This window comes from Anarrhichthys ocellatus, unplaced genomic scaffold (assembly GCF_004355925.1).
Source record: "Anarrhichthys ocellatus isolate YVR2014 unplaced genomic scaffold, GSC_Weel_1.0 scaffold32, whole genome shotgun sequence".
Classification (NCBI taxonomy): Eukaryota; Metazoa; Chordata; class Actinopteri; order Perciformes; family Anarhichadidae; genus Anarrhichthys; species Anarrhichthys ocellatus.
The window spans coordinates 5579176-5601939 of NW_022280062.1; the positions used below are offsets into that span (position 1 = coordinate 5579176).

The 22764-nt window shown below is 41.0% G+C and overlaps 3 protein-coding genes across 8 annotated transcripts in view; 2 read left to right on the forward strand and 1 right to left on the reverse strand.

Annotated features, from left to right (window-relative positions):
* The window catches only part of LOC116393113 (abl interactor 1-like), a 23184-nt gene extending 17077 nt beyond the window's left edge, over window positions 1–6107 (reverse strand). For all 4 annotated transcript variants that reach the window (XM_031865125.1, XM_031865122.1, XM_031865124.1 and 1 more), the window contains exons 1-2: window positions 5855–6107; window positions 471–638 (exon numbers count right to left, since the gene is read on the reverse strand). In XM_031865125.1, coding sequence (XP_031720985.1) covers window positions 471–638; window positions 5855–5971 — 285 coding nt within the window. In that variant the 5' untranslated portion in view covers window positions 5972–6107. The remainder of the gene's footprint in view (window positions 1–470; window positions 639–5854) is intronic.
* A 775-nt stretch (window positions 6108–6882) lies between these two features.
* On the forward strand, window positions 6883–13519 carry LOC116393191 (acyl-CoA-binding domain-containing protein 5-like). 3 transcript variants are annotated; one of them, XM_031865317.1, is made up of 14 exons: window positions 6883–6975; window positions 7232–7353; window positions 7641–7764; window positions 8157–8229; window positions 9364–9508; window positions 9661–9699; window positions 10064–10291; window positions 10756–10968; window positions 11188–11282; window positions 11568–11685; window positions 12118–12326; window positions 12439–12489; window positions 12612–12727; window positions 12842–13519. In XM_031865317.1, the coding sequence occupies exons 2-14, from the start codon at window positions 7272–7274 to the stop codon at window positions 12852–12854; spliced, it is 1506 nt and encodes a 501-aa protein (XP_031721177.1). In that variant the 5' UTR covers window positions 6883–6975; window positions 7232–7271; the 3' UTR covers window positions 12855–13519. The 3 variants fall into 3 exon arrangements, with proteins under 3 accessions (XP_031721177.1, XP_031721178.1, XP_031721179.1); XM_031865318.1 differs by lacking the exon at window positions 9661–9699; XM_031865319.1 differs by lacking the exons at window positions 9661–9699; window positions 10064–10291.
* A 776-nt stretch (window positions 13520–14295) lies between these two features.
* LOC116393287 (ATP-dependent zinc metalloprotease YME1L1-like) lies at window positions 14296–22292 on the forward strand. Its single transcript, XM_031865467.1, has 18 exons — window positions 14296–14525; window positions 15012–15152; window positions 15310–15487; window positions 15746–15829; window positions 16101–16210; window positions 16601–16751; window positions 16856–16939; window positions 17319–17492; window positions 17593–17745; window positions 18334–18466; window positions 18673–18735; window positions 18926–19038; window positions 19148–19303; window positions 19526–19677; window positions 19840–19966; window positions 20077–20150; window positions 20321–20407; window positions 20509–22292. Exons 1-18 carry the CDS (start codon window positions 14493–14495, stop codon window positions 20650–20652), a joined length of 2157 nt encoding a protein of 718 aa, XP_031721327.1. The 5' UTR covers window positions 14296–14492; the 3' UTR covers window positions 20653–22292.
* The last annotated feature ends 472 nt before the right edge of the window (window positions 22293–22764 follow it).

Genomic DNA, 22764 nt, shown 5'->3' on the forward strand with positions numbered 1-22764 from the left:
GGAGAGAGAGAGAGGACTGCTGATGAAGCAAGAGGGACTGAAAAGGGGCTGTGGAGGTTTGGCAGCTCCAGCGTGATCCACGGCCCCGCCGTGTCTGTCCGTCTTTCTAAAGTGTGACTGTGTCCCCGTCACTATGACACAGGATAATACCAGCAGCTTTCTACTCCAATAGGTTTAAGCTTCAGAAGACAATCCTCAAAAAAACACACCTTGATCCACCAATGTCCCTCATTACGGATGGAAATAATTTGTAAATATAAACCGTTCTTCTGTTTGAGGTGAAAGGTGGAGGTGAGTGTCACGTGTCTTGTGTGGAAATGTAGATTCACTAAAGTGTAATTTTAGGCTTTTGTCAAAAAAAAAGGCTTCGCTCTCCTTGCAGATGGGTAAATAAAGGCCCCTGGTCATTATGCGTTTACATGAATGCAATAGGGTCGGAGTGTCTTCCAGCACTGTGGTGTGTACCTGACCTGGGAGATGTGGTTGATGGAGGACTCCATGCGTCGCAGTTGCGAGGCCTGGATGTCCAGCAGCTGCAGCACATTGTTAGCTAAGGCGTTGATCTGGTAGGCCACGCTGGCCAGAGACTGGGTGGTGTAGGCCTTGGTCTCCTCCAGGGCCTTCTTCTTGTCTTGAGCCTGGCAGAAAGAGGAAAAAGAAGGAAAGGGAGGAAGAGAAAACACACATCAGTGGAAGGATGAGTGTGGGCGGGAGGAAATAGAGAAGTTGGCAGAGGGAAGTAAGGTGTATAAGCTCCAAAAAAAGCCCCGTTAAGATCTGAAGGGAAGTGAAACAAGAGTTCATAATTCTCAGAGGGAATGACTTTGTGGACGCAAAGCAGCCTGGAATTGGACAACAATAATTGTCGAATAACCCAGATGGACAACGTGGGACAGGTGCATGGTGGGAGTTGAGCCAAGGGAGCGGGAATGCCAAGACGTTGTTCCTGGGATCCCAAATATCCACCCGGCTGCGCAAACCATCTGTTTGTAGATGCCTTTAAATAGCAAAGGGACTGAACGGACATATTTATAGTTTGGAAATTAAACGGGGGAAATGCAGCCACACGGAGAACCCGTCCAACAAACTGGAAGCAGGATTACAACAAGCAACTACTGTCAATATAACTGATCCCTTCGATTTTCTTTTTTCATTAATAAATTCCTCAATTAGTGTATAAAATGACTACCACATGTTTCACCAAAAGCCCAAAAACAACAACAATTTCAGTACTTCAGTGCATGACTTGCTACTTACTATGTTTATATTTTAGGATATAGGCTTATTACTAGGGGTGGGGGAAAAAATTGATACAGCATAGTATCGCGATATTTTGCGTGGCGATATTGTATCGATACACGGACGCCAAGAATCGATCTTTTATTATATAAACTATAAAAAATAAAAAATAAAAATAAAAATTTGGTTGTTTTTTTTAGAAAAATCAAATCAATTACTTTTTCAGTCCACTAGATGGTGATGTGTTATTTTCTGGTGAGGTCAGCAAAGGTCCCGGGTCAGCGTGATTGGTAGGAAGTTGGTCAAAACAAAGAGAGACATCTGGCCTCACAACGGGGTTAAATCTGCCAACAGTAGGCAGGCTCATGGGGAGAGTGCAGCGCATAACTGTCTCTCTGCCCTCGACGTCCACGCATCGCAAGTTATACTGAGTTATATAACTCTTATATCCTACTTATATAAGTTATAGACACGTTTGCATTCAGTTAAGTTGGACTATGTAGTAATACAAACAGTTCAGTTTGTCAGGTTCATGCAACATTTATGACATTGTTGGTCAGTCTGTCTGCTTGACAATCCTATTTTGCTGCAATAAAAATGATTGAAGTGAGATGAACAGACTGAAAACTTTATCTTATTAGATAAAACATGTTGACACAGTTTTCCTTTGGGGACATCATTTGAAGTTGAAAAAAGTAATAAATCGCAATATAGGCCTATGGTATCGCAATACTCAGAATATCGCAGTATCGTGATAATATCGTATCGTGACCTAAGTATCGTGATAATATCGTATCGCGGGACCTCTGGTGATTCCCACCCCTACTTATTACTCTCATATCTCTGCATTAAGTATGTTGCCAGAGGGCAGAAATCAATAAGCGTAGCTTAGCATAACAACTGGAAGTAGGGGGAAAACGGCTCGTTTGACTTTCTCTTAAAAAAAACAAGAACTAAGCCTACGTAACGGCATCTCCAATGCTCACTTGAGAACATATTACACAAAAACAGAAATGTAACAAGAAGTTGTGGTTTCACAGGAAGTTAAGTGTTGAATCACTCTACCTGTTTCCTATCTGTATGCTAAGCTGAGCCAATCCTCTGGTGGCTCTGGTTTCACACTTACAGATGAACATCCAGATATGAGAGAGTGACATCACCCTCACATCCAACTCTAAAGCCAACAAGTGTGTCTCAAACTATTGCTTTAAAAACACTTAAACCCATCGAGCTTGATCTCTTGCTGTATGCTTGAACTGATCAGTCACTATGATTACTTGTATTATCTAGAATCCCATAAATGCAGTGACTCAAAGACATTGGCTTTGATTTAACAGCTGTCACTAAGCAATCATAATAGTTTGTGTTTGGCTGCATGAAGCTAATAACCTGCACCATGACACCACTTAACAAAACAAGACCCCCCCCCCCTTCCCACCTGCAGCACCAATCTCTGTTGCAGATGTCTGGTGGTACTAACAGGTCAGCTGATCTCTGAAGAAGAAACAATACCGGCTTACTCAGCATTATCACAGAGACCGGAACAGGTCCTCACACCTGAGCTCATAGGAGAAACGCTGACTTGTCTTTCCGAGGACTACTAAAACACCTCGCATTTTACTATTCTCATGAGCCCCGTGAAAATGAAATACAAAAAAAATAATAGATAACATTAGCCACCCACTGTTATATTTAACAAAGTGCAACGCTCACATGAGAAGGAGATGGAAGAAGAAAAGGAGTGAACTGGGATTTAAACTACTAACGGAATCAAATTCGTTTTTAAAAGTCTGAAAATATCCTGAATAGAAAACCCTTCATAATAATTGCCTAAATCTTTGTTATGCACGTTATGATTCTCTCTTTCTCTCTCTTACTCACTTTCTCCTGCTTTGAGATATCGTGTTTCCTATCAAGCCAACAAAGGGCTTTTTGTAAGGGCTCCACTTGGAATGTCTTTTGTGTTAAGCACCAGACTCAACTTTAACAATGCATAGTGCTGACAGTGCCATATCCTACCGAACACCAGGTCCGATACTGGAATATCCTGAAGCTCATGATTCATGAATGAAACGGCAGTGAGTCAGAGGGGTCTCATGTGAGCTGACGGGGGGGATTTTAGCTGGCTCGACATCAGGGGAAATATTAAGCAGAATGAGTTTCTATCCTACACCCCTTTCTTCACACATGTGCTTGTGGAGAGGACAAAACTATTTCTCTTTATCGTGGAAACAAAAACTGAAACGGATACCTTCGAAAATGATGAAAGTACTGTTCAATAAGCCGAAATGTTAGGACCCATTTACGTAGAAATAGCAGCAAAGGATCATCCGAAAACAGCACTTTTCAGTGTTAACACCGATATCATCCAAGGAGTTGCTATTTTAGTGTACAAAGGCCTGAAGAAAGGTACCAACACAGCGGAGTTCTGCTTTCATCAGCAATCATTTTGTAGGTGACAGCTTTTCATTGCTCATCTAAAAATAAAACTCTTTCAGAATAAGAGTGGATTTACACATCAGGGCATATCGCTGGCAGTGTGGTATTCTGAGAAATGATGCTATTCTGGTTGATGCTGTGGACGTGTAAACTGCATTTATAAAACGTTAAATTTAGAGCTGTGTTACAGAAACATATTGCACGTCTAATATTACCGCTCACAGCCGGAGCATACGCTGTAATGACCTGCACAGCTTACTGCCAATTCCCTGTTGTGTTTGTGTCAAGTGGATTCAGATGCAGGATTGTAGATAATGATTTTAATGTCCCCGAAGAAATCACTATTCCGTGAGAAGCAGCGTACATGCATATATATATATATATATATATATAGATATAGAAGCATCATCACACCGTAGAGTTTATGAACACAATGGTCAAGCTATCAACCTGGTGTTCCTGACAAGATGTAGCCGCAAAATCATCATTTCATGTCCACACAATAATCCCAAATTACTGAAATGTAAAACATCCATAAGTGAACATGTATGAATCAATATGTCAGCCACAGAAGCGTGACATTCCCTCTCAAACTGTCAACTGAATTGTACCTGTGAGACCTTAAATTACTTAACAACACAACCTTTGAGCTTAATGTCCAAATTCTCGGGTAGCTTTCGGCATAATGATGTTGGGGCGAGCACACTCCAACACAGAGCTGTGTATGTGGAGTGTAATCTACTGATGGCAAGCAAGGGAAAGCGAATTCGACGTGTTATTAAGGTTATTAAAGACTGTGGGCTTTTCTCAGCAACACAGTCCAGATTCCCCCCGTGCTGGAGCACAGTGGGGTTTCTGGTGTGCCGGTCTGTCAGCAGACGCTGCTGTTAACACCAGACCATTGAACCTATAGTGACGGTCTGCGGTGTGAGCTCACAATCTCACATATATCATACATTGAATAAATACATTCTCACTGCGGCAAAGCAGCAGCGTGATGAGAGTTTAGTGTGAGTGAACTCTTCAGGAAATCCCAACAATTGTTTTAATATTCTACAGACGTTGGATCACTGTGATTGTGTCTGAGGGAGACCATCCAACATACACACAACTGATATACGTTTTGTTTTGTTGGTGGGTAAATAGCTAGTAATATTGACTCTCTTCAAAACTTCCAATTAAATTAGTAGAACAATAAGTCTAACTTGTATGGTCCCTACAGGTTTGTCCCCAGTTTGGGAGCCACTGCTTCTGATTAATACTTGTTCCTGACTGACACTGATTTAACATTCAGTCTGTATATGCAAAAAGCAGCAGACACACCTATCATTAACCTGCACCATGCATTTGATTACAAGCAAATGATCCAGGGACATGCTCTGCAGCCATGTTTTCAGCACTTTCAGCACCATGAGTAGCTTATCTACACATCTTGAGTCCTCAATGACTTGTGTTTTTCCCCCAAGTCTTTAAGGACTTGACCCACATAATGATATATCCACTAATAAGCAAGCTAACAGTTGAGAGATGCTTGGCTCCTCTGTTAATGACTACATCTCTATAGTAGGGGCTTTACTCAATATGCTACAGTTATACTGAGTTTAAAGTGACTAAGCGGACGTTAATAACGTCTACAAAATATTAGGAGGCACTTACAGCTCTGCTAATGTCACATTTATTTCTTGGCACGAGTACAATGGCTCTTTATAGATTTAAGTCGTTTATAATGCTGTTATGACGCCTTTTTGGGGGTTCAAGTCACGTGAAACAAGGATAATTAACGCTAACGTCTACATGTGTGTGTATATATAAAATATAGTGTCACAGGTATCAGAGAATGCAGTCAGTGACAAATCCACTCGGTCATAACAACGACACACCCTCTGTAAGCCCCCCAGCAGCTTCCAACACGTCGAGTAGCCTTCAAACGAGACCACGGCTCCGGTAAACCGCGAGAAAATACCAAATTACAGCCATGAATCATTCCACCAGGAGAAGAAGAAGGAGGCCACTACGTGCAGCTAGCGGTTTTGAGGATCCCTTTCGTTCCAACCAACGTTTCCTGTCCCTGTGGTTTCGCTACACTTCTAACGTTACCATACAAAGCACCGCAGACTCGACGGAGATCGCTGGCAAAATGTTACCGAATTTAATGGCCGTTTTAGGCGTCTCTTACCTGAACATAATTGTTTTCACAGTATTCCGCAACCTTGGACAGGTTCTGGTAGCTTTCTACAAGAGCTCTTTTACCGGCAGGGATTTCCTCCTCTAATAGCATTTGTAGCTCTGCCATCTTACATCCCTTTGCATTTCTCTCTCCTCTCTGTCCTTTTCTCTTTTTGTGTGCGTGTGTGTGTGTGTGTGTGTCAGTGAGGCGAGGCGGTGATGCTGTGGTGTGTAGCTGAGAGAGGGGCTCCCCCGCCTGGCATTGTGGGGCCGCGAGCCTCCGGTTCACAATAGCCCTATGACTAATGGCAGCTACGTTATAAACGGTGGCCCGTGATTGGCTGAGAGCCCGAGGGAGAAGAGCAGTGGACCAATCAAATTTCACTGTGATGACGTACAAGTCTATCAGTAAAGAATTCAGTTAAAAATAATAACAGTGATGATTATTTTAATAAACAATTTGGTTTTCTAGTAGTTTTCTAAAATAATAAATTAGCATTATTATAAAATAACACGTGTAATATTAATAATGTATTTTAGGTTCAATAACACATATTATAGAAAACATTTCTTCCACCCTTTTTATGTTTTATTCACCACAAAAATACACAAACATAAATTGAATATATAGCCTTAAACCATTATTGGTAATGGTAGTAACAGAAAGGTAGGGCCTACATAAATACGTTTCTTAAAAATATAGATACAATATAAAACTTGTGCTATGAATTTGACACTATAAAAATGCAGAGAATTCAATGTGTGTCTCTATGAGATAAGAAAAGCACAGATAAAATGCACTGTTGACATAGGCCTACTGTAGACTTTTCTCAGGTCCTGTGCTCCTCAGTGCGGTTTAAAACCTCACGACACTACATTTCCCATACATCACCGCGGTTTAAATCTCGGTTGAGAGGGCTTTGTGGGGCTTGAAGTAGTAAACGTTAGGTTTTGACGCGCTACTCTGCGAGGCTTGCTCCACAAAAACTACATTTCCCAGACTACTTAGTAACCAGACGTTGACTGTTTGGCTCATCCTTGACCGGAGTCGAAATTAGCTTTCTACTGCATATTGCTGACAAACACCGGGCTAATGAAATAATTATTGCACTGGCGAATATGAACTTTTTGGTGAGTTTCACACAAATCAGCCGTAGGGAGAATTAAATAATGTAATCTATTGGTGTTAAACCGACAATGTCTTATTCAATAAACCACATTTCTCCTAGAATATCCTAGATTAAAGAGGAAACAGTCTGCCTCCTTAGATAAGACAAGTGGCAACCAGCTGCAGTGATGACCAAATTGTGTTGAAGTGTCCTTCGCTAAACCCGCTCTGAACTGATTTGATTTTTTTCCCATTAATTGCTTCATATCGTTGTTGAAGACGTGAGGACTTCTTCACTTCATCCTGGTTGGGATTCAGCATGGCGCAGGAGGAGGACATACACAGCCTGGGGGCGAAATTTGTTGCTGCAGTTAAAGTGATCCGGAGTTTGCCTGAAGAAGGTGATGCTGCCCTATCAGAAAGTGAATTTACTGGTGTTCACTTAGCGTTATGTGCAATACGGTGAAGTCTGTGCCTCCTTGTGTGTGCGTAAACACTCCAGGTGATCGACCTACATACGGAGCGTTAGAGCTGTAACTCTTGGCTGCCCCTCTATTGATAAAACTGCTATAAGGATAAGAGCTGATTAACTGAATCAGTCATATCTCAAGTCTAACAACTCCTGTAGCTCACATGTAATATGTTATATATATATATTATATGTATATTTGCTTCTTTCATTTCTCAGGTCCTTTCCAGCCATCTGATGACATGATGCTGATGTTCTACAGTTACTACAAGCAGGCCACCTCGGGGCCCTGCAACATCCCGAGACCCAACGGCTTCTGGGACACGAGTGGAAAAGCTAAATGGTATAAAATGTTGTCTTAATGCACACGCAATTGTTTTATTCCACCACTAAATTCCGACAGCTGGTGCATTTGCATGTTTCACACAAACTAACTCACTAATATTCATACCATCAGAGTCTCGCTCTCTGTCCATTCAGAGCCTATATATCAAAGGCACAGTCACTGCACATGTCTGCTGTACCATTGTTCCTAATCCGTGACTTATTTTAATAATGTAATACCCAGATATTACGCACAATATTGCAAGTATGGATAATCCTGCAGTAATACAGAATAGATTAAGATCGGTGAGATTTCTGCATATGTCTGTAACTACCCCTTTTTTTAACAGCTATGAAGTGTTCACTTTCCTCTCAGGGTTCAAGTGTTGAACTAAGACTTTCTGTTACCAGGGATGCATGGAGCTCTTTGGGAAATATGACAAAGGAGGAAGCCATGAGGAATTATGTTGAGGACATCCAGCTGGTAAGTCCTTTCAAGGGAAACTGGAGCTGAATACAGGCAGTATGCATCATAATAAAAAGTTAATAAACTTGGAGTACACATCTCTCCTCACATTGATGTTTTTGCTTGGTCAGAAAAGTGTGTGCCTAACGAACAGTATGTACAATATATATATATATATATATATATATATATATATATATAATAATACGTCCTCAAATAAAACATTTTTTCACAGATTACTGATTCCTGAATTGTTAAAGACACTTTGTGTGAGGACAATTTATTTGAGTATGAAGCACATCATTTTTTTATTATTTTAAAGCCAGAGTCAGTTAGTCCAACAACTCTTTGATGGTTTGCTGTGAGACTTGCACAGATATGTATCATGCTGACCTAAGTGACCCCATGAACTTCTCTCTAGCGCCACCATGAGCATGACTTTGAATTATTATAACTTTTTTCAGGTCAAAATGTTGTTGTTTGGTTTGACATTCCATCAGCCTCAATTCCAGTTTGTGTTTATTGCTAATTAGAAAATGTTAGCGTACTAACATGCCAAACTAGGATAGTATACTTCATTTATTTTCCAGACACATGAATACATATTTTAAAAAAAACAACAAAAACAAATACAACAAAAAAATTAAATACAATATAATACAAGGACAACAAGATGCAGGTATAATTGTGTATGTAATGTATGGTAAACAATATACTTGCTAAACATCAGCATTAGCATTGTTATTGTGAGCATGTTAGCATGTTGATGTTACGTACAGCCTCACAGAGCAGCTGCTCTTGTTAATATGAAAAGGACTCACTTCATGTATTTGAACAATTTGTTGAACAATGACAGATGCTTTTAAACAACAGACTGCTTTTACAAATGTTATTTGGAATTTTTCAGCTCACAGCATCCGGTCCTCCAGTTATCAGCTGTTTTTAATCAGCTTTAATTACATGGTCCAGCAGATAAGTCAGTCAGCCTTTGCTACGTGTAATTGCATCTAATTAACCTGTTTTCTGGTGGCTTGTTGAAAGTTGTACCAAACCTCTTAATGCAAAAGCAAGTGCTTCATTGTAACCATTTCAAATAGTTTTAAAAGGGATTGGAAGAATATGGATGCACATGTATTATTAATGTGTTGTCAGATTCTGGAGACCATCCCAGTCTCAGATGAAGTGTCCGATCTGGTCGAGAAGCTTGGCAACTTCTACGCAGAGGTAGACAGAGAAGGAGAAGAAGATGATGAGGTGGACAGCAGACCCTTCACCAGGCCTTTTGCGAACCATGCAGGTAATGCACACGATCAGTGATGCCATAATAAGAGCAGAATACACTCCAAGGAGAGCACTGCTGCTCAAGTACTGCTGTTAAGCATCTTTGTCGGTCACACAGAGGACATGTTTTCTAACACTGAGCCTGTCTTACTGTGTTTTTATCACTAGACGAGCTGGTCAAACAGTTTATCAAACCGATAATGGAAGGCAAGTCTTTGGTGTTCGCTGTAGCTGTATACGTTTATTTCAACCTCTTTAAGTTGCTTTCAATGCAGTTTCATTTGACAAAGGAGTGATACGTGTACATTGTCCTCGGTTTACATTGCAGGAACTGTAAGAAATGAGATTGTTAGATGAAATGTTCTTGTGTAATCTGTCATGAATGTGCTGTAGTTAGTCAGTGTGTTGGCTGTTGCCCTTTATCGTTGCCTTTGTGGTATAAGTGTAGTGTGTAGAAGCTGTAAAATGTTCGACTGTCAACTGTGATTATGTCTTTGCTTTGTGTAGATGTACATTGTGCAACATTTACTTAGATAGAGAGTTGATGAAGAGTGTTTCCCTCACCGCTCAGGCTATGGGGATCTGTGGGCTGATATACAAAACCTCGGAGAAAATGACAGCAGTGCTCCTTGCATAAGCGTCCTAAGTGGCGAGGAGGCAGAGGGAAGCAATGAAAATAGTGAAATCGAGAGAAATGAGGAAAGTAGTGATTGGAGGAAAAGTGAGGAAGAGGAGAATGGGGATGAAGAAGACAATACAGACGATGAAGACAAGGAGGAGGAAGAGGAGGAGGAAAAAGGTACCATCTGTAGTAGAAGTTGTTGGCTGTTTTGTGCTGTGAAATGTGCTGTGTTGTAGAGGTTAGACACTAACCAACAGTATTTACATGATTTAAAGGGTTAGGCAGGTGATATTCTATATTCGCTACAGTTGTCATGAATGTATATTAGCTATAGAGACCAAAATCATTTTTTGTAGCAGGCTGTTTACATGTTTAATTCTGCTGAAAGGTTCGGCATTGTAACATCGGGGTCTACGGGGATTGACTCGCATTTGGAGCCAGTGCGTGGCCATTAGAGGAACTGCATTTTTTGGCTTCATATTTCAGCATCAGGAGTTGCCGCTTGGCCATCACACTTTTATTTTTTCTTTAAGAATAACATTTTCCCCACAATGTGACACCCTTGAGGTCATTTTAAGGGTGTAGGAAAGTAAATTGATTGAATGCATTTGTTGTTCTCACTCTCTCACTCTCACTCTCAGACTGGAGGCCTAACCCGAGGCTGCTGATGGTGGACAAGAGGTGGAGGTCTGACACTAGGGGGTCCAGCAGCAGCATGGAGCCCAGCATGTCCTCCTTCACCAACGGGACACACAGCTCCCTCAACAGCGAGATGGAGGAGGAGGAGCTCGCCTGTTGCATAGAGCCCAGTGTCCAGTATAACTCCTATATGCACTTTAATGGACACCCGAGTGGTAAGATTACACATTAATGCAAAATGTGTACACATGTTTTTATAACACTGTGTGTATATACTTTATATATATGTATAGCATAAATTATCGGTCTTGGAAAATGTTATTGGTGCAGCAGCAAAATACTGTCAAAGAAAATAAAAAACATCACAAACTAAATGTTTTTTATGTAGATGTACATTGAAGAACAATATAATTTACCATTTTGTCCGTGTGCAGGTCATACTGATGCTTTTCCTGAGAAGAACCATCGATCCACAGACTCAGATAATGAGGAATTCTGTGACTCAATGGAGCATCTGGCCATGGAAGAGGTGCGGTGTCCCTCCTCCATAGTGTGCACCACATCAAAGGATTAGTTTCGACATTGCGGGAAATATCCTTATTTACTTTCTTTCCGAGAGCCAGATGAGCTTCTTTTCTCATGTAACCCTCGGTAAGAAAGCAAATAAAATACTAACTATCCCTTTAATCACATCAACATTATTGAAATAAAGTCATAAAGAGTTGCAAAGTAAATACAATACAATAAATGTAATGTGTTCTGACCTGATAATGCCCGTTCAAGCTGTGGTCGACTCTCTTCTTTTCCTATCAAGGGGCGTTCTACATCAAAAATACTGTCACTTGGATCAGGAGCTGCCTCAGTGTTTGACAGCAACACTACCCTTAAAGAAGGGATGAGTGCAAACAGCTCCTTGTCAAGAAGAGGGAGAGGTGAGCCTGTCGACTTTGATTTACACTGACACTGTATCCCTAATTTAGCCTTGTTCTAAGATGTGTACTTATGTCATCCTCCTGTAGCATTTAAAGGCATCTGATACCCTAAAACACAGCAGTTTTCCACTAAAGTTGCACTTTGTAGCAATGAAGGACTAGTGTGTAGCATTTAGGGGAGATTTATTGGCAGAAATGGAGTATAATAGTATCTTTTCTTGAGAGTATAATCACCTCTTCACTGAGCCGCCAAATGTTACTACGGTAGCCCAGAACGGCAAGCTAAACACTTTTGTGTTTTGGCGTTGGCCACCGTAGTTCTCCTACATACTTGTCATCCTGAAGAAGTTTCAGTTTGTTTCAATCTGCAACATCACTGCCAAATCCTACACACTAGACCTTTAACCTGTCGCATTCTGACTCCTGTTTCAGGTTCACGGTCACCAAGGACTGCCTGCGGCGCTCTTCGGTGTGCCAGTGTCGATGCTGCCTGCTGCTGTGTTTCACAGAGTAGACGTCCAATCAGCTCTGCCAGAGGAAACGTCAATGAGCAAATAGCTACAGCTCTGCTGCAGCTGCAGCATGACATGGCCACGGTGTTGCAGAGGCTGCACGCTCTGGAGACGGTTGCGGTGTCACAGGTGAAAGAGCAGAGGTTTTACACCACAGTGTTTTTACTGAAATGTACCGTTGCGTGACAATTTATTATATATTAATTAATAGATTTCTATATTTCGTTATTGAATTTTTCAGTCAAGATCATCTTCGCCAAGGCAGGAGGACTCCCTAGCTGTAGCACAAAAGGTTCTTGTAGAGTTCTATTTCAAACTGAATATGGTCATGTTTTTTTATACTTCATTTTATGACCAAGTTTTATCCAATCGGAAAACAAACAGTCGCTTTAATGCAAGTTTCTGTTTTTATAGTTCCTGAGACCATCTTGGTGGCATTTTAACGTTTCTCCACTCACTGTGGTGTTGACTGCACTCTGGCCTCTGGTTGCCCATTGGCTTGTCCAGCTTTATTTACAACGGAGGAGAAGGTAAGGAGCAAAACACTGATCAAGAATGTCCTGGTCTATTATCACGTATTACTTTAGCTTCATAGCCATACTACAAACTACCAAAACTCAGTTTCATCTCTTTCCCCCTCACAGGAAAATCCCCTGAATTATCTGTGAACCGTCGGCATCAATCAAAGAACATGAAGCTCGGATGGAATTGTTGCACTTTTGTTGCTTTGCGGCTTTTTCAATTCCCTTCACAGACGGAGTATAATGAGGCTCCAGTAGAAATGGAGAGGCTACTTTAGATAAATGAATGGTCAGAAAGGTGTGTAAGACTCTGCCATATAGTGTAGCATTTTGACTTCATGGATACTTTTTACGTGTTTTAAGAAACAGAAGATTTGTGCATTATAAATGCTGGCACATTTTCTTTGTTGTAGTGATATTAGGTGGTGGTCTTATTTATGACATGTCTCACAGACCACCAGGAACACAATATACACATAACTCACATCACTGAGTCAACTATTTATTGAAATTAATTAATGATTATGCAGTCGCTGTTGACCTTAAGCGATTCCCCATCGTCATTGCCAGTTATTTTATTTATTGTACATTTAATAGTTTTTTTTAGGTTTCTTTCATGTTTTGTCAGACAATATTTATTTCTGATTACTAAGGACTTTTATATTTATTGTTAGAAATATAGAAATATTTGAGGTTCATTTCCTTTTAGACCAAATAGAGATGGTAACGAATATTGCAGGCAACTGTGGCTAAGTGGATAGCAGGGCCGTCTTTCAATCAGAGGGTCAGCGGTTCAATCCCTGGCTCCGGCTCTGCTAGTTGCATGTCGATGTGTCCTTGAGCAAAACACTCAACCCCAAAATTGCTCCCGTAGCTGTGCCTACGGTGTAGAAATTTGATAGAATCTGAATTGTAAGTCGCTTTGGATAAAAGCGTCTGCTAAATGACTGTAATGTAATGTATTTATGTGTAAGTATCTATTTATTTTACGGCATTAGTGCAATAGTATCAAAGATTGCATCTTTGCATAAAGAAGAAAAAGAGAAAAGACAATCCATACATGCATTCTGGTTTCTTGTCAGCTGTACAGTGAAAATTAAGATGTATCCAAAGAAAGGGTGTGGTGCTCTCAAATATACAGTTGTTAAACATAAGTACAAGAAGCACATTTTGACATGCAATAAACGCATTATTTGGACAAACACATTTATTGTAGTGAATCTTTGATTTTGATGTTCAAAATTGAGATAATTGGCTGAAAAGCTGTGACAGCTTGTGGAATGGGGATACTTACTTTCAGCTATAACCATGAACTGGGAAATATAGGTTTTAAATATAGTTTATTAAATCGCATTTATATGGAAGCCCATTTCCACCACTGAGGAAAAAAATTAAGATCCTGTAAGTCATTATAATGACTTAGTGTCTCATAATAATGACTTAGTATCTCAATGAGATACTAAGTCATTATTATCTCAGTTTAGACTGGTGTGAATTTGCTGAATAATAATGTTAAAGTTTTACATTAACTGCAGATAGACAAACGGAACTTAAACTGGGTTAGAAGAAGGAGAACATTAATCAGGGTTACAATGTGTTACAACACGATAGAGGTCACATCCGGGTTTATTTTCAGCTACCGCTGAAGTTCGCAGTTTCACTTGCTATGTCTGCTACCGTGAGCTAAGTTAAAGAAATACGGTCCTTTAACTCTCAAGGACAGTGTCTCAACTTGTGCAGCTTAACGGCCGTTGTGTACCAGAGAGGATAAAACATGTTTTCTTTGTCAATGACAGTCCAACCACAGGTAAGAAAGCAGGGGACGCTAGGCCAAGGTAACATTAGCATTGTTATTGTTTTGGTTCTTAACTCCTGCTAGCTAAGTGAAGCTAACCTTAGCTTGTTCTCTAAAGTGACCCAGACTGCTGTCGAGCGTTTGTTATAGTTTAATGACTTAAAATATATTTTAACGTCAGAGGACATTCTGTCAATATTGTTATCTTTCTGTTGTATTAAATAAAGACTGTGCGGACCGTTGGGAGAAGTTTAACCTAAAGCTAGCTAACGTTAACCTAACTGTTCCGATGAGCATTCATTAACCTGCCAGGTGGGAGACTGCGTTAATGAGCGATATGTTGGGCTGCTGGTGAATATCAAACCCGAATAATACGTGGTTATTACCTTGCTACTTTTTAAAAATTAGAAATAACTGGCGTGTAAGCTTGATTTACATCATGTTGACTTCGTAACACCAGCTAGCCGGTTGAACTGTCACTGTTTGATGTGATCACAGGTGACTGTACCTCTTAGCCACCTCATCAATGTCCTCCACTCTATGAAGAGCGCAGTGGGAAGCAGCAGCAGCAGCAGTGCCCCCTGCAAATCAAGAAAACACAAGGAGCACGCGTCAGACTCAGAGCTACACCACACAGAGGTAAACATTAATTAGATATCATCTGTAACTGCTGCATCAGTCAGAGACAGTGGTATTCCAAGTCCACGTATTTAACAAAAAAAACCTGTTCCACAATAACTTTGTGTGGAATATGAATCAAATGTCAAACACAAGGTGGTGTAATGTATTTGTGCAGCCCACGTGGAACCTGCGTGAGCTCGGCCTATCAGACCTGGGAGCACAGCAGCTGGATGAGCTGGTGAGCAGTGTGTTCCCACGCCTGAGTCCACAGGAGACGCCACCTCGATCGGGTGGACAGACGGCCTGGAGGACCTCGCATCTTTCTACACACTCCTTTTACTACAATAAGCATGGTGAGAGTGTACATCGTTGTTATAAACGGGTCTCCCATACTGGAAATAGTACTATGTAAATAGAATTGTTAATATTGTGTTTCACTTGACTGCATAGAATTGCAGAGTTTCTAGTTAGTGTAGGTGGAAAGCATCAAATTTTTTTGATGAGCTTAGTTACTATTTAATCGTCTTAACAATCAACTAGGGCCTCTGCTGCCACTTTATTCCCCCAGGGTGTCTCAGAGTTAACAGTTAAGCCTTGTTCTCTGTTCCCAGGCTTCTCGTGGGCTGCCATGCCTTATTCCAGGCAGCACCCCTCTCCTCTTCAGTCTGCCTGCACAGAGCTTCAACACTGGCCTGGTAACTATAGATTATGTAATATTTTATTACTAATCCAAAGCTTTGCATTCAGTTGTTACTAATGCATTACTAGAGTTGGGTTGTAATGTTATTTGACAACAATGTAAATAATATTACTGAGGGAGCAACAAATATTCCAGTTAATTGTCAATATTATCTGTGGTGGCCTAGATTCACAATGTTTATGTTAATCTTGTTAAATGATATGCGGTGGAAACATGGTTAGCTCTTTAATCTATTTAAACATCTTACGCTTACCTCGTGTTTCAAGCGTGGGTTCCAAACAGAGGCTTTAAAACTTTAAAGAGCAAAACCAGACGACTGCAGTCAGCCGCCGACCACTCCCTGGACCCTGAAGGATTCACGCCGTCTTTTATGAAGGTAAGTACTCCGAGATATCCACATGCTTATGCAAATCCCTAAGCATGTAACGCTATATGCTTAATGTGCTTATTGTATTAAGCATATACTTTACATGTTTAATGTAATAAGCATGTTAGAGATAAAGTTTTTAAAAATGATTTAGTTAGCTAATATGATCAGTTATGTTAGCTAAGTAATTATCAGCAGCTGCCTTTGCACTTGCCTGACCACACAAAAGGGGCCTCCAGCTGTTCTGCCCATACAGGAATCTTAAGAATAAAGGCGGAGCCTGTGCACCTTAAGTTTTCAGGCCCTACACATCTCGTCCAGTGTGCTGGCCTTGAGGTTAAAGTGAAGGCGTATTGTGGCTTTGTGGATACTGCTGACCAGTCCTACCTTGTTCCGTAGGGATTCCTAACACGGGACAAGGGGATAGAAGTTGAAAATCTCGACGGTCTGGTTAAGAACAAGAGCGTACCCGAGGGGCAGCAGGATGCGTTCAAGAGGGGCTTCGCTGAGGGTTTCATGAAAGCTCAAGTCTTGACACAACGCACACAAGGCGAGTTTTAATACAAACAAACTCAAATTGAGTCACACAACCGTTGTTCCATTAGAAGCATTAAAACATTGCTGATGTGTAGTTTTCGTGCTCCAACTGGTCAGACTCTCTCAGGAGGACTCGTCTAATCCTGCTGGTGCTGCTTCTTGTTGGGATCTATGGAATCTCCAAGACCCCCTTCATATCGGGTAAAGGCTCCTTTTCTACCCAAAGCTGCTTTTTGATTTCATATCACACGCCAAATCACCTCCAATATGTTAACATTTTATTCTGTCAACATGTGAATGTCAATAATAAAGCCCAGCATTTGCCTGCTAAACTAATCTATGCATCTTGAACATGTATTAACCCTTTAAAGGAAAGAACTAAGCTTGGTATAACTGAGCCATGTTCTGCTATTTGCAGGCAACAACAGAGGCATATTCTAACCTGCAGTATTGAAGCACTAATCTATATGCAATCAGACGTGGTTCTTAAATAATCCTCAGTAACAGGCAGCTTGTTTGTCAGTTCATTAACCGTGCCATGCAGTGTGATTTCGAACTTTAATCTAACCATTTTGGATAGTACGGTTCCGAACCACATCAGGCCTGGACTCTGCTGTGGACCCCGTCCAGATGAAGAATGTGACGTTTGAGCACGTCAAAGGGGTAGAAGAAGCTAAGAACGAGCTGCAGGAAGTAGTGGAGTTCCTGAAAAACCCAGATAAGTTCACAGCCTTGGGAGGAAAGCTGCCAAAAGGTAATTGCTATCTCTCACACTGCATTTTTCCTCAGTTCTGTTCAGGGATCTTGTTTTTGCATCGCTCTCTCATTCTTCCTCATCCCTTCCTCTACTTTAGGTGTTCTACTGGTTGGTCCTCCGGGGACCGGGAAGACTCTCCTGGCCAGAGCTGTGGCAGGAGAGGCCGATGTACCGTTCTACTACGCCTCCGGGTCCGAATTTGACGAGATGTTTGTTGGAGTGGGAGCCAGCCGCATCCGGAACCTTTTCAGTGGGATTTTTTAAATTATTATTTAAATTTAAAACATTTTAATTTTTTGTTTTTCCTTGCTTAGTGTGTATAGTTGACCTCTACTGATACAAGGGCTGCATGATTGTGGCAACAAAAGTAATTGGTGTGAATTTATATTTATTACTTTTTGATACTTAACTCCTTCCAGTAGAGAAACGTTATTCAAACATCAAAACGTACTGCTCCATTAGGACACGCCCACATTTACTTTTATCAGTCAAACCGTCCATACTCTCACAAATATTCAATGTTTTCTGGGACATTTTCCTCATTCAAGTGATCAAAGTGAACCTTTCAATTTAACCCATTTTCACACTTCTTCATGCTTTTAAACTTATCTACTCAATCCTACATTTGAGTAGAAAGACCAATTTAAATTTCTAAATTTTGTAAATCTCTCTCTCTCTCTCTCTCTCTCACACTCACACACACACACACACACACACACACAAACCAGCAATGCAGTTTCAGCATTCACACCTGTTCTCTAATGATAATTGTTGTGCTGAATATTGTGGTACACATGTGTTCATTTTTACATTTGTTTCTAACATTCCTGTTTTGTAGGGGAGGCTAAAGGCAACGCTCCCTGTGTGGTCTTCATTGATGAACTGGACAGTGTGGGAGGGAAAAGGATTGAGTCTCCCATGCACCCTTACTCCAGACAGACTATCAACCAACTACTTGCAGAGATGGACGGGTAATTTCTAAATGTATCTGTTGCATTTTTACAGTTCAGTTACAGACAAAAAAAAATGAATCTGTTATCTGTGGCTGTCGCAGCACTTTAATAAGTGTGGCCCGCAGTTGACTTCTTCACCTACAGATAATAAAGACCAGAAAGCAAGAGGAGAGCTGCTGAATTGCAGACACTGACTTGCATATTATTGTGCTATTATTTTGTAGGTTTAAACCAAATGAAGGCGTGATCATCATTGGAGCAACCAACTTCCCAGAAGCTTTGGATAAGTACGTTTGCCTCTGTGTCTCTTGCTGTACGTAGCCTGTGAACATGTCAGAGCTTACAACCCACATTCACGCCCAGCTTTCCTTCATAATAACAAAGACTGGACTCCAACCCCGAGGCCGTTTTGGATGCAGTGACCCAGATGCTGACGCGGTATCAGCCCTTTTCTAACCAGCTGATCTTTTTTTTTAGTGCCCTGATCCGCCCAGGACGTTTTGACATGCAGGTGACTGTACCCAAACCAGACGTGAAAGGACGCACAGAGATCATCAACTGGTATCTGAAGAAGATTAAAGTGGATCCAGGTGTGAGATCAGCATCATTACCATCATAGGCTGAATATTTGCCTACTTTACTGACCCGGTCTGAGGCCTAGACGGACTGTTGTTTGATGTTGCGTGTTATCTCTTGCAGCTATTGAGGCCATTATCATTGCCCGGGGCACAGTGGGCTTCTCTGGCGCTGACCTGGAAAATCTGGTCAACCAGGCTGCCCTGAAGGCAGCAGTTGATGGCAAGGACATGGTCACCCTGAAGGAGCTGGAGTTTGCGAAAGACAAAATCCTCATGGGTGAGTAATCGGGAAGATGTGCTAGTTGGCAACTAGCACATTTTTTCTTGTTTCCCTGCAATTGTTAAATTATGATTAATCTTTCTACTATACCTTATCCTGATTTTTTTATTTATTTTTTTCATCTTGCATGGCAAAGGCTTCCTTTCACTGTAATAAAAGTAATTTTGAGAATGTCACTATAAAATAATGAAATTCACACCGTCTTTTCTTTTCTCCAAGGCCCTGAGAGAAGAAGTGCAGAAATAGACAAGAAAAACAAGCTCATCACAGCGTACCACGAATCGGGCCATGCCATCGTGGCTTACTACACCAAAGATGCCATGCCCATTAACAAGGCCACCATCATGCCCAGAGGCCACAGTCTGGGACATGTAAGGAAACCCTGAGCTTCCAAACGAAACGGTTAAACTCTGCATATTAGGTTCTGAATACCAGGTCCGGTGCAAACTGTCCTTACTTTAAACTGCGTACATCCTCTCATCCCTTTCATTTTTTCATTCCTCCTCTCAGTCTTTTTCAATGTATCTCGTCAGGTGTCCATGCTCCCAGAGAGTGATCGCTGGAGTGAGACTCGCTCTCAGCTGCTGGCCCAGATGGACGTCAGCATGGGCGGCCGGGTAGCAGAGGAGATTATATTTGGCAATGAGTTCATAACAACCGGTAAGACAAGAGTTCCCAAAAACATGTTTGGACATAAGGGAACTCCTGATTCTCTAACATGAGGGAATGTGGTTGGCTGGTTGGAAGTCTCAATATGTCTTCTTCTCCAGGTGCATCAAGCGACTTCGATGGTGCCACGAAGATTGCTAAAATGATGGTGACCAGATTTGGAATGTGTGGAAAGGTAAGCTCCGGATCAGCTCCAGCTATAACTAAGTGACAGACTTTGCATTACATTACTCAGTGTAAACTATACTAGAGATGATTTCTTTAGAAAGCAGTTCTCCACTCCGTAAAAGCTCCAAAACCCTTCAAAGCGTCACTCTTTCTTTTCCCCCCCTTCCTGTCTCCCAGTTGGGTGTGATGACCTACACTGACATGACAGCCCAGAGCCCGGAGACACAAGCAGCTGTGGAGCATGAAATCAGAGTATTATTGAAGGTCTGTGTGATGTTTTTGATGCTGAACCAAAAACTCCAAATCCAACCAGCCTTGTAAAACCTTTTTTTGTTTCTTACCATCTTTTCTCTTGCTGTCACCAGGAGTCGTATGAGCGTGCCAAAGCCCTGCTGAAGTCTCATACCAAGGAGCACAAATACCTAGCAGATGCTCTGCTCATGTATGAGACTCTGGATGCCAAAGAGATTCAGCTGGTCCTGGAGGGCAAGGCCCTGGAGGCCAGATGAAACTGCGAAGCACAGCAACAATCAAGAGGGTAGCAACAGGGCGGAAGGGGGTCAGGTTTGTAGAGCTCAGGGGTCGTGGAAGGAGGGACGCACTCAATTCATGAGCAGTGAATAAGTGCTCATGTGGGACTATGTCATATCCTCACGCTGTGCCCTTCGTGTAATCTCGTCAATATTCCCAGATAGGTAGTTCTGTCATGTGGCACTTAAACAAAGCTTCCCTGTGTCACATGTTAAATGTGAAGTATGTTGCTCAGGTCACTCAATCAGTTGCTGGGAGGAAATAATACATGAATGTAATTATGCACCTCAAACAGAAGAGCAGCATGATACATAGTGTTAATTGTTGAAAGAGGAGTTGAAATCTGTTTGAAATCTGTTGAGCCAGGTCTGTTTGGACCCGTCGATGGGAAATGCTGATCTTTAGCCCAAAGAGCTGCCGTGCAATCGTAATAAAACTTTAACTAAATCTCAACTCCTATTTGTCACTTTTCCTCCAGGGTTTGTGTTCATATGTTATTTTTCTAGTATACGTCTTCCAGGCCAGGTGACACTCTCTACTTCTTCTGTTAAATAAGCTCCAAGAAGTGTCGCAATGTCGTGCTGCTCTTTGACTTTCCATCTGAGGATCACGTGTATGTATCTACACTCGCCTCTCCCCCTCTGCATATGTCCCTGTTACTTATCTTGAATGGTGGCCTTTTGGGGAATGTACTGTTAGATGTAGCAAATAAAGGTGAACTCGGCACTTTGGGCAATGCAGGTGTAAGAATTGAAAATGCACTTGTGCTCTCTTCATGTAATTTTATTGCATTCATGCTGCGTGTACAGACGGAACAATTACTGATGCTCGGCCTCAAAGCATGCAACAAATACAAACTGTGTTCATCTTGTGATCTTTAGGATTTCTGGCCTAATTTATTTAAGTAGTCCGAGTTTGGCTTCTGAAAAAGACTCATCAGAATATCAGCATTTTCTTGAAAATGCAAATGAATTTGTGAAAGACTCTAATATTTAGATTATTCAGACAAACAACAAGGCCAGTTATCAGTTATTGTTCGCTGGTGTCTCCTTTGTCATTATATCAAAGCAGAGATATTTCTCACATCTCGTGCTCTCTACCTTTCTGTTTCCACACATTGTGTGCAGTGGAAGAAAGATGCCAATCTTCAATGCCTACTGGCTCTCTGTATAAAGGACGTTAAGATGTCTAATTGTAAAGTGAAAATCTTGGTAGAAACATGCAGTTATGCTTCTTAAAATGTTCCAATTTTCAAGTGAATTTTCAGCAGCAGTGTATGAAATCCATATTTTATCTCTTTTAAACATTTTATTGAAAGTGTAACTCATGTTAAGATTACCACCAGCATATGTGCTTCATGTTGTTACCTTTTCAGTTTTTCATTGGAATTGAGACGCCATTCCTTCAGTTTATTGGCCTTTTATCCATGTTTAGCTGTATATATATGATTGGGATGTAACGGGAACATTGTATATAGATGTATAGTGATGCTTTTATGCTGAGAACTGTTGATGAATGGCTCTCTGCTGTTGATTGACGAAATCTCTCAACAATGCGATGGATGTGGTTAATGAATGTTTGTTGAGCTGAGATAAATAAAAAGAAGCCCAAATAAAAACGTGTGGTTTTCTTGTGTGTTCGGTCTGTGAGTCGGAATGTTCTTAAGATTTATTGTTGCATAAAATGAGGCAGAACATGGCTCTGTTACAAATTAGACAAAAAGTTTGACACGTCGAAACAGAATAGATTAGGAATCATTCTATTGTTTAGTTTGACACTTGATCGACACGAAAATCACAAAATAATTATTAAACTCAAACTGAAGTCAAAACATGATTTTACTATGATACTACAAAATCAGTAGTATTTCCTTGGTGTGCACAAAATTGTAATTACTAGAAAGGAGAAATTTCCCACCATGACAGCTACAGCACATACATTTTTGCATTTGATTGATGGTGTCATCAGCACTGTAATATGATTGGTCCAATATCTGTGTATATTGAGCACTACGGCTTTGGAGCAAATTTGACATAGTGGCCAAAAGGTGGAGTTACAATTTCAACGACAACATGAGCATGCATATTACC